At 50.6% G+C, this 13,696-nt stretch overlaps 1 protein-coding gene across 3 annotated transcripts in view; it reads left to right on the top strand.

The window, feature by feature from the left end:
* The first annotated feature begins 3 nt into the window (after positions 1-3).
* LOC100542183 (gonadotropin-releasing hormone II receptor-like) overlaps positions 4-13,696 on the top strand; it is a 37,830-nt gene continuing 24,137 nt past the window's right edge. Inside the window, exons 1-6 of one of the 3 annotated variants that reach the window (XM_019619573.1) lie at positions 8-94; positions 3,884-7,146; positions 8,018-8,520; positions 8,963-9,164; positions 9,270-10,582; positions 13,090-13,688. In XM_019619573.1, the coding sequence (XP_019475118.1) occupies positions 7,134-7,146; positions 8,018-8,520; positions 8,963-9,164; positions 9,270-9,679 (1,128 nt within the window). In that variant the 5' untranslated portion in view covers positions 8-94; positions 3,884-7,133 and the 3' untranslated portion in view covers positions 9,680-10,582; positions 13,090-13,688. Of the gene's footprint in view, positions 95-3,883; positions 7,147-8,017; positions 8,521-8,962; positions 9,165-9,269; positions 10,583-13,089; positions 13,689-13,696 lie in introns of those variants that run through there. The other 2 variants (XM_019619572.1, XM_019619574.1) reach the window with 2 other exon arrangements.

Consider the following 13,696-nt stretch of genomic DNA (forward strand, 5'->3'; position numbering starts at 1 on the left):
GGCGTGAGGCTCCGGGATGGCACCGCGCCATGGGCTGCAGCGGGTCGGGCGGGCGAGGAAAGCGCCGGCGGAATAATCCCTCGGCGAGGTGATGGTAAACACGGGGCTGGGCTGCGGGGCTGACCTGCGGGAGTGGGGCTTTGGGGTTGGGGTTGTGGCCAAGTCGGGGACGCTGAGCTGTCGGTGCCATCAGGCTGTGCTGTGGGAGATGCTCTGGGTTCGGTTCCCAGTTGAGCGGCAGTGGCAGTTTGTACGGGATATCCCACAGGTGCTGCAGGGAGGATGCTCTGGGATTCCCAGGACGAGGTGGTGCCCCTGTGTCCCAAGGGTTCCCCACATTTGGGATAATACAGCTGTCCTGGGGATATGGGACACGGGACGTGGACAGATGCTTGCTCGGATCCTATGGTGTTTCAGGAGAAGGTTCTGCCCCAGAGTGCAGTAGGCATGGAATGCTCCCTAGGCAGTGGGCACTGCCCTGAGCCAGAGTTCAGGCAGCTCTGGAACACCTTTCTCAGGAGTAGGATTTGGAAAGAGCTGCACTGACACAGGCTGCCCAAGGAGTGGTGGGGTGTTCCAGAACCGTGGAGGTGTGGTGCTGAGGGACACAGTCAGTGGGCATGGTAGGGGGTGAGCTGGTGTTGGACTTGGGCATCTCAGCAGTCTTTTCCAACCTTAGTGATTCTATGGTTTTAAGGTGGCTCTGCATGGATGCAGGAGGTGGATCAGTGGTCCCAGTGGGTTATTCCCAGCTTGGGATATTCTCTGATTCTCTGATCCTATGGAGCAGCACAGAGCTGCAGAGGCAGGATGCCATCCTCGCTGTGACCCTCCTTGCAAGTCAGTGTGCCCTCATCTCACTTGAGCCATGGGGACAACTGGCAAAGCCCCCGGTGAGACCCCCCCCTCATAGAACTCTACAGAAAGAGGTTTGGAGCCATGTGCAAGCACGTACACCTGCGGGGGGGCCATAACTGCTGCAGCATGGCACAACATGGAGTGTGCATTCAGGACAGGGACAGGATGGGGACAGGACAGAATAGGACAGGCTGCCCTCTTAGTAATCCCTCCCGGCCCTGCTGCCAGAGGGAGCAATGCAGGAGGACATTGATCAGTGTCACATAAAAATTAATTGGTGGTGCCCGGCGCTGACTCCTGTTTCTGTTTACAAGGGAAAAGAAGAAAACAAGCTGGGATTTGCCAAGAAGCGGTAGAATGTTTATCCAGCGAGCAAGGAGCAGCCAGGTCAGGGGTTGCCTTGGTGCGAGGTTGGGCTGATCGCAGCCCAGGGATGCTCAGGGGAAGGCAGGATGCTGCCCATAGCCATGGGGGATGCAGCTCTCACGTGTAGATGTGGTACTTAGGGATGTGGTTTAGTGGATAATATTGGTGGTAGGTGGGTGTTTGGACTGGATGATCTTAGAAGTATTTTCCAACCTTGATTCTATGATTATTTGATCTGCTTATCCATTGCTGGCATTTCCTTGCACAAAGCCAAGGGCTGGAGAGGCCATGTTCCCCTCCCGCCCCACACCATGATGAACCGTGGGAGACCCAGCTGGCTCTTACAGAGTTTTTTCCATGATTTGCTCACTGATGTGTAATTAGAAAACAATAGTGTATTGATGGGAATGCTGCCATGCTGAATGCTTTCCCCCAGCCCAGTGCCGAGATGCAGTAGTGCACGAGGACCACGATACAGGCAGTAGGACTCCACTTCCCTGTCCACACTCCTTCACAGGGCATGTCCATCGCTCTTCTCTTGCCCAAACCAGGGGAAAATGTGGCCATGATGTTCACCCAGCTGTCTGTGCTTCCCCTCCTATCCAGTACACCCCCAACACAGTGACTATCACCAAAATCACTGCACCACACTGAGGGTCAGTGGGGTTTGCACCCTGTGAAGTCCACAAGGGACCAGTGGGGCCGCGTACTGCTCCTCTCTGCCCATGACACCAGAAAGAGCTGACACTTTTTTTCCCCTGCTCTGTGTCTCTGAACTTGCTCCTGTTTACAGAGATCGGAGTGAAAATAACTGATTGATGACTTTGTTCCATCCCAAGTGCTTTGGGGAAGGCTGTGTGTTCTCAGAGCTGGGAGCTGGGATTTCGCTAAGCACTTGGCTCCCAGCGGTGCTCCAGTGGTGGCTGATGCAGAGCTGGAGCTGTTGTTTTTAAATCCTGTTTTGACATCCTAGGACTTGGACCGTCCCTGTTTATGGGCTGGATGAAATTTTGGAGGTGTTGTGGGTCCCTGAATTTAGCGCTGAGGTTTGAACCACCACCAGCAAACCTCTCAGCTGCCACAATATTGTTTCACTTAAGCCCTCCTCCACCGCTTCATCAGCACAAAAGCAAACTCCAGCTGCCTAAAAGCTTTGGGAAAGAGCCCAAAGAAGGAACTACTGGAGTTTGTTTTTATTACACAGATGAGGATTTATGGGCTGTGGCTAGGCAAGAAGGAGCAATCTGGTGTTTCCCCCTGGAAGGATTCATTTAGGGGCTGAACCCATAGTGCAGGCTCCACCTGCAGCATTGATAGAATAGAGTTATAGAATTGTTTGTGTTGGAAGGGGCCTTTAAAGGTCATCTGGTCCAACTTCTCTTGCAATGACAGGGACATCTCCAGTTCCAGAGAAGGGCCACAAAGATGAACAAAGGGCTGAAGCACCTCTCAAATGAAGAAAGCTTGGGAGCTGGTCTTGTTTACCTTGGAAAAGAGAAGGCTCAGTGAAGGCAGACCTCATTGTGGCCTTACTGTGCTTGAAAGGAGCTTATAAGAAGGAGGAGGACAAATTTTTTGCATGGTCTGAAAGTGACAGAACAAGGGGGAATGGCTATAAACTAACAGAGGGGAGATATAGGTTAGATGTTAGGAAGAAACGGTTAGATGTTAGGAAGAAATTCTTTATTCAGAGGCCAGTGAGGCCTTTGCACAGCTGCCCAGAGAAATTGTGGATGCCCCATCTCTGGAGGTGCTCAAGGCCAAGCTTGATGGGGTACAGGACAGCCTGAGCTGGGGGGGGCACCCAGCCCCCACCATGGCAGGGGTTGTGGCAGGGTGGGCTTTGAGGTCCCTTCCAAAATAAGATCTATAGCTTGATCAGGCTGCTTGGAGCCCTGAACAACCTGACCTTGAATGTCTCCAGGGATGGAGCATCCACCCACATCTGGGAAACAGGAGCAGAAAGCACTGCAGAATGGGCACAACATAGTGGTCTTGGGGTCAACAGGGTCCCCTAGTATGTCTCTCCTGATGTCATGGCCATCACTGGGCTCGCTCCTTCCTCATCATACCTCCAAAGAGGTGAGATGGAGGTTGCTCCAAGAGCATCAGAAAGTCTCAACAGCAAATCCCTTTATAATCACTTTGCTGAGCATGACTCATCTCAACACCACAAGACATGGCAACTGTTTTATAGAGTCACAGGGTCATTAAGGCTGGAAAAGATCACCAAGTCCAACCATTGACCCATCACCACCATGCCCACTGAACCATGGCCCTCTGAGTACTGCACGTCCCAGCCAGCACCTTCCTGTCCCACACCTGCAGTGCGAGTGGTGCCGGATTGGTGCAATCCAGAGGTGCCAGGCAGGGTGCGATGGGACCACACTTGGATGGCTCTGAATGGGGACATTTAACATGCAATGGAAAGGCAGTAGCAGAGCTCCAACCCACAGCCCTCCAGGTGTTTGGTTTTCTGCTTACAAAGATCATCCTGTGTTGACTTGAGCAATTAATTAGTCCTGAAGAAATCTATAATTTATTGCTCTTATTTACAGGCAGTTGCTTCAGAATCAGATGCACTCACAGCTGGAGGAAGGTGATGGGGCGGTAGCCTTTGTTTCACTCATAATTTTTCTTGCTCCATTTTTCCCTCTAGATCAGATCAAGGCAGGGAGGGTGGCAGCTGATTGATGCTGGCAAAGCACTGTCAGGATTTCATGAACTGGAGCATCAAGCGCCAAGAGCTGCTCTTTGGCATCATCTGGATAACCCACAGTGCCTTCTGGGAATGGATTTGCAAATGGCAACCCCCAAAAAAGCAGCACTGTGTCCTCCCCAGGAGGGAAAGAGGATGCCATGGTGAGTTCTGTGGCTCAGCTCCATCCTGTGGATACAGCTTTTCCCGTAAGAAACATCAGATTTGGGTCCAAACACCCCGGGGAACATGAGAGAGAGGAGGGTGTTTGATGCACACGGCCAGCAGGAAGAGATGGGAGGTGATGGAAGCAGAGAGTAAAAATAGGATGGATGAAAGAGGGCACGGAAGACAAGGAGGAGGAGAGCCACCAAAACCCATCCAAAACCAAGAGCAAAATTGTTCGCTTCCGTAGGTTAGTCACAATGAAAACATTTGGATTTCATCACTTCTTCCAGCTCAAGAAAAATACCAGGGTCGGGCAGCAAGGTCACTGGGCAGGTCACCAAATCCATGTGCTGATGGACTACACCTTGAGGCTTGTTCTACGGAAACCAATTCACCTTTCTCATCCATTTTAGGCATGGCGAAGGGTGGGTGTGAAGGGAAAGCATCCTCCTTGTCAGCTTGCTCACCTTCCTGCCATCCTCCCTATGGACATCGCTAGGAATGACTGACCACGGCTCACTGAGCTCAGCAGCACCAGGCTACCAAAAACCAACCACTCTGGTGGGACACTGACCATTGAGAACATGTTTTTCTCGATACTTAGAGGCACAACACACTTGAAGAAGGGTCTGAGTGCTGCAGCACCTCTGAATCCAGAAACAGAGAATTATTGTACAAAGAAACACCCAAAGAAGTTGTAAAGATGTCTGCGAACAGCTGTGTGCACCCCATTGGGTACAGCCTTCTTGCTCTGTGGTTTTGCCACGGTCATACCCAACGTATATATTCAACCACCCCTTGCAGAGGGGCTCACAGGTGTCCTACGACCCCCTCGCTGCTTTCTGCGGTGAATATTTCAGCAAACAGTGCTGTTTTTAGTGAGCAGGGGGAGAGCAGGGAGCCACACACTGTCTGCTGTGGACTTTGGGGAAGAACAGAAGCCATTCCAGGGCTGAGCTCATCTCTAACCCCGGGAAATGACTTCATGGACACTGGTATTTACTCACAAAAACACTGCATGTCAGATGTCCCTGACTAGACTTTCTGTTTCAAGTCCAGTATGAGACAAGAATTTCCTTGGACGAGCTGCTCCAGAGACAATTCAGGGCTTGGAGGAGGAAAAGAAGAACCAGAAGAAAAATGTCTGCATTTGAGAGTCTGAAGGGTGAGGCTTTCTGAGCAAACAGGGATCCAGAGATGCCAAAAGCACCTGCACAAGGGCAGGGAATGAGGGTCTGCAAGACCTCAGTTTATACGGGATGTGCAATGCAAAACGTGCTCCAGCTGCGCTTCTGCTGCAGGTGATCCCGTGCTCCTTGTGGTCCCAGGACAGCGTCCCAGCCCAGTGGGGGCTGTATGGGAACAGCCCAGCAGTGCTGCTTCCCAGTCCTGCTGCCCAACAATGTGATGGTTAAACCAGCGCTTTGCAGGCAGCTGACCTTTAGGGAGAGGAGCAGCAACAACAACAGAAAGAAAACACAGGAGATTTATTTTGGAAAAATAAAAAAAATGGGGAAAAATAGTCATTTTAACAAGGGACCACACCCTTAAAATGTCTTACTAGTAATGCATGCCCAGGACATGGCTGCATGATGGCATGCTGCAAAAATCCTCTCTGAACAGGGATCAAAACCTTTGTTGTGGCATGAGTGAGGCGGATGGTTCCCAGGAAAAATCCTGTCCTTCTCTTGCATCATGCATTTGGGGTCGGGAGGACATTTCCAGAAAAGGGGCAGCTGGCCAGGAGGGAGGACAAACAGGGAATGCATTCCTGACCCACTATTTAATTGCCTTAGTGCAGGTGCAAAGAGCTAAGTGAAAGGAAAAATCAAGATGTGGGGCTGCATTCCTCTCCGCTTTGTCCAGAGGAGAAGGCTGCTGCCATGAGTGGGCTCGAACCCAGCTCCTGTGTGCTTTCAGTGCTTTTTTCTGCCCCAGGAGCAGTCTCTCCTCACGGATATCCATGCCAGGTAAGGAGCCAGTGGGGACTGTTCCCTGCCGCTCTGCCTGCCATGGCTTTGGGTCTTTGGGGACAAGCTCCCTCCGTCCCCATGGGCTGGCATTTTGGGGGTGGCTTTGCTTTTCTCTTTCCCTTTGGATGCAGAAGTGACGCAGGGTGTAAAATGCTGGATGTAGTCCCATAAAAGCTGTGCATGTCCTGGATCTCAGGGTTCTGCCACGTGCTGCTTTTACCCAAAACCCTGGGTGAGCCACCCGCTGCCATGGTAGGCAGCATGACTGAAACCACAGAGAGGGAAAACGAGCCCCAGCCTTATGGTTTTTTAGCCCCCATGAGTTCTTTGTCCACTCTGGGACTTTGTGTGATCATGGAGTCATCATAGAATCATTAAGGTCGGAAAAGACCTCTAATATCATCTAGTCAGCCTACCACTAAAACGCTGAAATAAACTCAAAAAATAATGAGATGGGAATTGGGAAAGCAGAGATAAATGAGTTTATTTATTAAAGCGGCAACATGACCAAAATTCCCCTCTGGGTTTAATCCCTCCTTATGGTATTTCCAGGCCAGCACACACCTGGGCTCACCTCAGGGCTCACACGGACTTAGCCAGTGGCGGAGCATCGCTGGGTGCGCACATGGCCGTGTGGGCTGCGAGCTCCCGGTTGTCTGAGCAACAGGAAGCTCATCACCAACCCCGGTGATAATTAACTCATTTCCCTGTATTTATAGAAAACCGATGCGGTGCGTGCTGGCACTGGTCCCTGATGGGGGCCACGTTTGGTCACAATACCACAGACAACATCCTGAGCGCTGGCCACTTCTTGCCATCCATCAGCTCCGCTCCCACAGCCGGCTCATTAGGACTAAAAGCGCATCGCTCGTTAAGCCAGCAGGGCAGGGGTGCCCACCTCCAGGTTTGCTGCAGGCGTTTGCGTCGGCGTTGACTTCTCCAGATGCCAGAGGCTGCATACATCTCTGCTAATAGCAGTGAGCTGCCGGCTGTGCAGACGCACGGATGCTCAGCACTGGAGCTGCCTGACTTGCTGCGGGGACGGGCAGCATTTTTCTTCACTTCAGGGCATGTGTGTGCCAGGTACGTCCCCATCTGCTGGGACTAGTCCACGTGGACAGCAATGGCTTGGGACTTTGTGCTGCTGTTTCTTTTCTCTGCTTGCTTTCTGGGTGTTGGGGAGGAAAGGGATGGATATAGCGAAGGGACTGGAGGAGGGCATCGGTGTCTCCATCCCACAGACACATTGGGTGGGATGGACAAGTTCCCTGGGGGAACATGTTGGTCTCTGCAAATCGTTTCAAGGTGGGGAATGCGTTAATTGGGTATTGGCAACCAGAAGGCTCTCAGGATGCTCAGAGACCTCCTGGCAGTGGGGAGCATTAATGCTTGTGTGCATGAGAGTTTGGAGCATTTGCCCTTGAAATGCAAGCTGTCTCCAAGCTGGCTGTGCTTGGGAATAAAGGGACAATTAGATCAAACCAGAGGCACTTCGTCAGCTGGGCACAGGGGACCTGGCACCATGGATGGAGGCAGACCATTAAGCGTTAAGTTGCTAATGGGAAGCACTGTGGGGTTTTTTTAAAAGGTTGAAATCTACTTGCAAAGGAAGGATGTGCCATCCTATGGCTGCAGTCACCGCTCCCCAGCTGCGCTACTGCCTTGCAGAAAGCTAAAAATACATCTGGGCAAGCAATTGCTATAGCTACAGGGGGCTGAGTGAGAGCTGGGGAGGGCACATAGGCAGCCCAAATGAGCATCACATGGATGGGCAGTGCAGAGCTAGGGTTGATTGCTATCAGACTGCATATCCCATCTTCTCCTGATCTAAGGATAAATGTTGTACTGAGTGATGTGGTCTAGAGCACTCACAAGCATGGGTTGATGGTTGGACTAGATGATCGTATTGGTCTTTTCAACCTTAATAATTCTAAGATCTCTTTCTAATTAACAGCTGCTTTAATCAAAGCTGAACTGCCCCATCACCCCACCACGGAGGGGGTCACCAACGCCTCGGCTGCTCACTGCCCGGAGAATTGGGTCGAGCCCCGGTTCACGCAGGCAGCAAAGGTGCGTGTGGCCATCACGGCCATCTTCTTCTTGCTGGCGGCGTGCAGCAATACAGCAGTGCTGGGCAGCCTGCTGAGGAAGAGGAGGAAGTGCCACGTGCGGCCACTGATCCTCAGCCTGGTGCTGGCTGACCTGCTGGTGACGGTGGCAGTGATGCCCTTGGATGCAGCATGGAATGTGACTGTGCAGTGGTACGGCGGAGACCTTTCCTGCAAGCTCCTCAACTTCCTCAAGCTCTTTGCCATGTACGCAGCTGCCCTGGTGCTGGTGGTCATCAGCCTGGACCGGCATGCTGCTGTCCTCCAGCCCTTTGCCCGTGCCCGACGCCGCAATGGGCTGCTGCTGCGTGCTGCATGGCTGGGCAGTGTGCTGCTAGCATCACCCCAGGTAGGGCTGGGTGGCTTCCTTATGGGGTTACTGGGCTGGTTGGGTTGGAGAAGGGCTTCAGCAACAAATCCATCCCAATTTGTGATCCCACCATGGCCAGACAGGCTTTGCAACTAGTCCATCCCAGTCCATGGATTCCACCATAGCCAGATTGGCTTAGCTGTGTTTGGTGCACTGAAGAGTGGTTGAGGTCCCTTGGGTTGTTCATTCCAGAGACAAGGAGGCTGAGGGGTGGCCTTATGGTGAACTGGAGCCTCCTCATAGTATCCTCCAGCTTCCTCCCAAGGGGAATGGAGAGGCAGTGATCTCCTCTCACTTGTGACAGTGACATGATCCAAGAGAATAACATGGAGCTGCATGCATTGGCCCCAAGCACTGCCTGAATGCAGTGTGTGTCCTGCCCCAGAGCTTCTCTGAGTTGTGATTTGGTTCTTGATTTCAGCTATTTCTTTTCCACCTGCACACGGTCCCAGGAGGGAACTTCACACAGTGCGTTACTCACGGCAGCTTCCGAGCACACTGGGAAGAAACTGTCTACAACATGTTCACCTTCACCACCCTCTATATCACCCCCCTGAGCATCATGATTGTTTGCTACGTCCGAATCATTTGGGAGATCAGTAAGCAGCTAAAGATCAACAAAAGTAAGCAGGTCCTTAGGGTTCAGCAGGATTCTGGGATTCCCACTGGTCGTTACATTCTCCTTGTTCTCTCACACCTCCCGCTGTCCTTTTGACTCTCCCCAACAGGTCTGATAAGAAGTCAAAATGACCACATCTCCAAGGCACGCATGAAGACTCTCAAGATGACCATTGTGATTGTTGCCACCTTTATCATCTGCTGGACCCCATACTACCTCCTGGGCTTGTGGTACTGGTTCCAGCCGGCCATGATCCAGAGGATGCCTGAGTACATCAACCACAGCTTCTTTCTCTTCGGCTTGCTGCACACATGCACTGACCCCATCATTTACGGACTGTACACCCCCTCGTTTCGGGAGGACGTGCAACTGTGTCTCAGGGGAATTGAAGCAGCCATTACCAGGCATGAGAGACACAAACCCATCTTAGTCTCAGAGAAGACCACCAAAGATGGGGCTGTCAATGGCCAGGTGGCATCGGGTGGCTCCAATGGAACAACCATTAACACGGTGTGCTGAAGAGATGTACCCAAAAGGAGACTAGAAGTGCAGCATCACAGGCTGCTTTGTCTGGGAGGATGATTTTGGAGACAAGTTCACCGACTGACTGTGGGGGGTGTGGGTCTATAGCCACAAACCATGAACATTTCTCCTGCCTGTACTCAGAGTGAATCCTCAGGTAGGAGCTACTTTCTCACCCAGCACAAGGAAGATGCAGTAGAGGGGCTGGGCCTGATTCATTAGAGCCTGACAAGCCTAAGGTCTTGTCCAGTCTTCTCCTTGCTATGGCATCCATAAAAGCAATTTTGGGGTCATTGCCTCACCCTTTTCCCCTCAGGCTGCCTCTGTAGGGAGGGAGGAGATGCTTGGGGATGGAGACGGACAAGAATGATACAAAGAGCTGCAGTGGGCTGAGATAGGATTGGAAGGGACACAGTGGTATCTCTTCTCATGCAGGGGTGGTGTGGATATGTCCTTATGTAGCAACAATCTGGGACACAGGGTTGACCAAGAGTATCTGGGGTAACCACAGGGTGAGAACAAGACCTGCTGTGCTGCCTAGCCTCTCCCAACTGGCAAGTCTCATACCAGGCACAGGCCTGCAACTGCCATCTTGCATATGCTAACAGAACAAAACCCACCTTTCCTCCTCCCTGCTTTCCCCTTTATCACTCGCTCATGTTTGCTTTGCCCTAACACCCACACCTCACTTCTGACTCCACTCAGAGTGCATGCAGCCAGGTGCAGCTGATGGCCCTGTGCATCCTGAGGAGGACTGTGATGGGAAACACCTGTGGGGGGAGGGCTCAGCAGCTGCTGTGGGTGCCAGCTGGGTGCTGATGGCCTTTAAATGCACGGCACAGAGAAGAGAAGCTGCTAGAAGAGTCAGGGTGGAAGAAGGAAGGAGTTGGCTGAGCTCTGGTGAGTAAAATGGTTTATTTTATTTTGTTTTTATTTATTTATTGTCTTTTCACTAATGTGCCAGAAGTTTGTGGAGGTCTTTGTCCTTTGTCTTTAGATGTATGTTGAAGGTCTGAATTTATTCAGCTGTGTTGTTATCTTCTATGCAGTTAGGGATGATTGATTACTTCTCTGTGATATGCTCATTGTTGTTAAATGTTTGGTTTTTTTTGTTTGTTTGTTTGTTTTTTGAAGGCAGCTTTAATTAGAGCTAAGAGGAGTTCCTTAGGGTTGCTGGTTGGCTGTTTTTTGTTATGAGATCCTTGGGTAATTAAGGTCCTGGATTTGTCAGGAAACAGTTCTGAATGTTTCAGTGACTATTGTAGCTTTGAATGAGCACTTGAGCTTTATCAGCATGAATGTATTAGTAAGACTCTTGACTTGTGGCTGTAAATGTGTGCGGGGAAGCTGAGATCCCCTGGAAAGCAATTACTCTTTAAGAAGCCTGGAATGAATCCCTGGTGGTAAGAATGGACTTGAACTGGTCTCCTAGTGCCCAGCCAACAAAAAACAAGTGGGGTTTAAACTAAAGGAGTGGTAAGTGGTGTTTTGCTGGGCAGCTGTGGTGCTTTGGGTGATAGGCTGGGGACAGGTGTTGAGTATTTGCCTTTCCCTATGTTAAGTATTGTCTCTGTTAACTGCCTGAGGTGGGGGAAAAAAAAAAAACAGAGCTGCAGGAGCCCAGTCAGCTAACTGGGATTAATTTGAGCCTTTCAGAAAGCATCTAAACTCCAATGAGATGTGTAATTGCCATTTGGCTTTCCTGGGCTCGCTACACTCGAGGTTAATTATGCAATGCTAGTGGAGTAGGGCTCGCTGGTGCCAGGCTGTCTTGGTTTGACTGGTGCCAGTAGGCGTTTCTTCAAAGGTGGTGGGAGTGGGTTCTGGTGGGGAAGGCAACTTGCCAATCAGACCCTCCTTTAGCAACTCTGTCTATAGCAGGGGCTTAGAACTAGATGAACTTCAAGGTCCATTCCAACTTATGCCATTCTACGGTTCTATTGGTCCTGCTGTAAGGCTGAAGATCCCTATGGGGAGACAAATGTGTTGGTTGTTTGGTGAGCCTTGAATTAGTGGTGAAGTGCCTTTTAATCTCTTAAAGGCATTCTTTAGTGAATTTCTGCTGAGTGGGAGCAAATGTAATCAGATTTATTTAAGGCCACTTGTCCCTCTTGCATGGTGTTAGAAGAGCTTGGAGACCTCTAAGAAGTGTTTTCCCTTTTGGGAGGGGTTTCACTTTTATGGCCTGTAGGTACGGTGGGATATTTTTAAGGAATTCTTTCCTATGAGGGTGGTGAGGCATTGGGAGAGCTTGTCCAGAAAAGCTGTGGCAGCCACATACCTGGAGGAGCTTGAGGCCAGGCTGGATGAGGCTTTGAGCAGCCTGGTCTAGTGGAAAGTGTCCCTGCTCATACTGGGGGGGGAGGGGGTGTTAAACTAGATGACGTGAAAGCTCCATTTCAACCCAAACCACTCTGATTCTATGGACTGTGGCACAATAGGAAAACTCTTCTCCTTGGGATGCTGGGGAGGACACATACCTCAGTCCTTGGGACACGGTCCCCAAGATGCTTGTGGGTGCTTCGTGCATGCTGTGTGTTATTCCCTACTGCTTCTTTTCTTCCCTTCTCTGGTGCTCAAGGCTGACATTTCGGCAAGCCCAGAGCATGGGCAAGATGCCCAAAGTGACAGCTTTCATGATAGAAGGGAAATGTCACTGGGGGAGTGTGCTGCCAAGCAGTACCCTGCTCTTCCTCGCCCTGCGTGCTTCTGCTTTCTGCCCTGGTTGCCTGCCTGCATGGCCCCAGCTGTGGCACTGAGGGACATGGCCCAGTGGGCATGGTGGGGATGGGCTGATGATTGGACTTGGTGACCTTTGGAGGTCTTTTCCAACCTTAACGATTCTATGATTCTAACCCACTGCTTCAGACAGTGTTTCTTTGTTCAGGAAGAAGCTCTGATTCGTTTTCCATTAGCATTTTTGTAGTACTGTGCGTGTTCAAAGAGCCACACAAGTGGCTTAAGAGCTTAACGGAACCTCAGGTTAATTCAGAATATTGTTGGTTACTCAACACAACACTCGCATTAATTCAGTTGACTGCATCTCACCACGTTGGGAAACACATGCTGAAATCAGCAGGGAGCACAGAAAACGAGCACAAGAGTTGGGTATTAAGTATTTTGCTAGCCCTAAGATAGAATGCATTCATTTTCCTATTGCTTTTGAGATCAGCAGTCCCAGATGGGGCTCTAGAGCTCCAGAGAACCACCAGGACACCAGCCCAAGGTTGCCTGCCTGCAGCCCCTCTCTCCTGTGGGTTTGCTCAAACCTGGGAGTGGAAAAATCCACTCTTTGGCACTGCTGGTTTAACACAGTTCTGGTTTAAAGCCAAATAAAAGCCTAGCCAGACGCTGGGAGATAGTGCTGAATGGCCACTATGCATTAATTCATTCTGCTTATCCTTCAGGAAATTTCCCTATGCAAAGGAGCCTTCAAACTGTGCCATGTTTCTTCCCATCTGTTCCTTCTGCCTGGCTGGTGGGCTCCAGGTCTGTGCCTTTCCCTGCAGCAAAGCAACCATCCATCAAACAACTGCTGCTTTACCACCTCCTTTTTCAAAGGGCCCCGGATATCCCATCTGTTCCCAAAGATGTTTCATTTGCAGGCATACGCCAAGGCTCTTACCAACACAGCACCTCTCTCCAGACAGCACCAAATAGCTTAAGGATTTCTGCCTGGCATCCTACCTACCCTAAAACCCATGGCACATTTAAGATCACTTGTTGAGATAGACCAAAAGCAGGCAAAAAAAAAATCTCAGAAACACAATGCATGATTCAAACCCCAAGTTCCTGGATTGGAATATCCAGCTACTGCAGTTGAATCTGTTGTGCAATAGACTGTTAGTTTATGTATATTTTAATTGCAAATCAGCTCTATAATTAGCACGTATGTTTCGTGGGCTGTGGCAATGCAATGTGCTGTACCAGTGAGCATTATTAATGGACTGTAAAAGGCAATGGGGAATTGGACTATAATGTTCTTGTTTTGCAAGCTGTATGGTGAATAAATAA

The sequence above is a fragment of the Meleagris gallopavo genome, chromosome 12 (genome assembly GCF_000146605.3).
Source record: "Meleagris gallopavo isolate NT-WF06-2002-E0010 breed Aviagen turkey brand Nicholas breeding stock chromosome 12, Turkey_5.1, whole genome shotgun sequence".
Taxonomy (NCBI): Eukaryota; Metazoa; Chordata; class Aves; order Galliformes; family Phasianidae; genus Meleagris; species Meleagris gallopavo.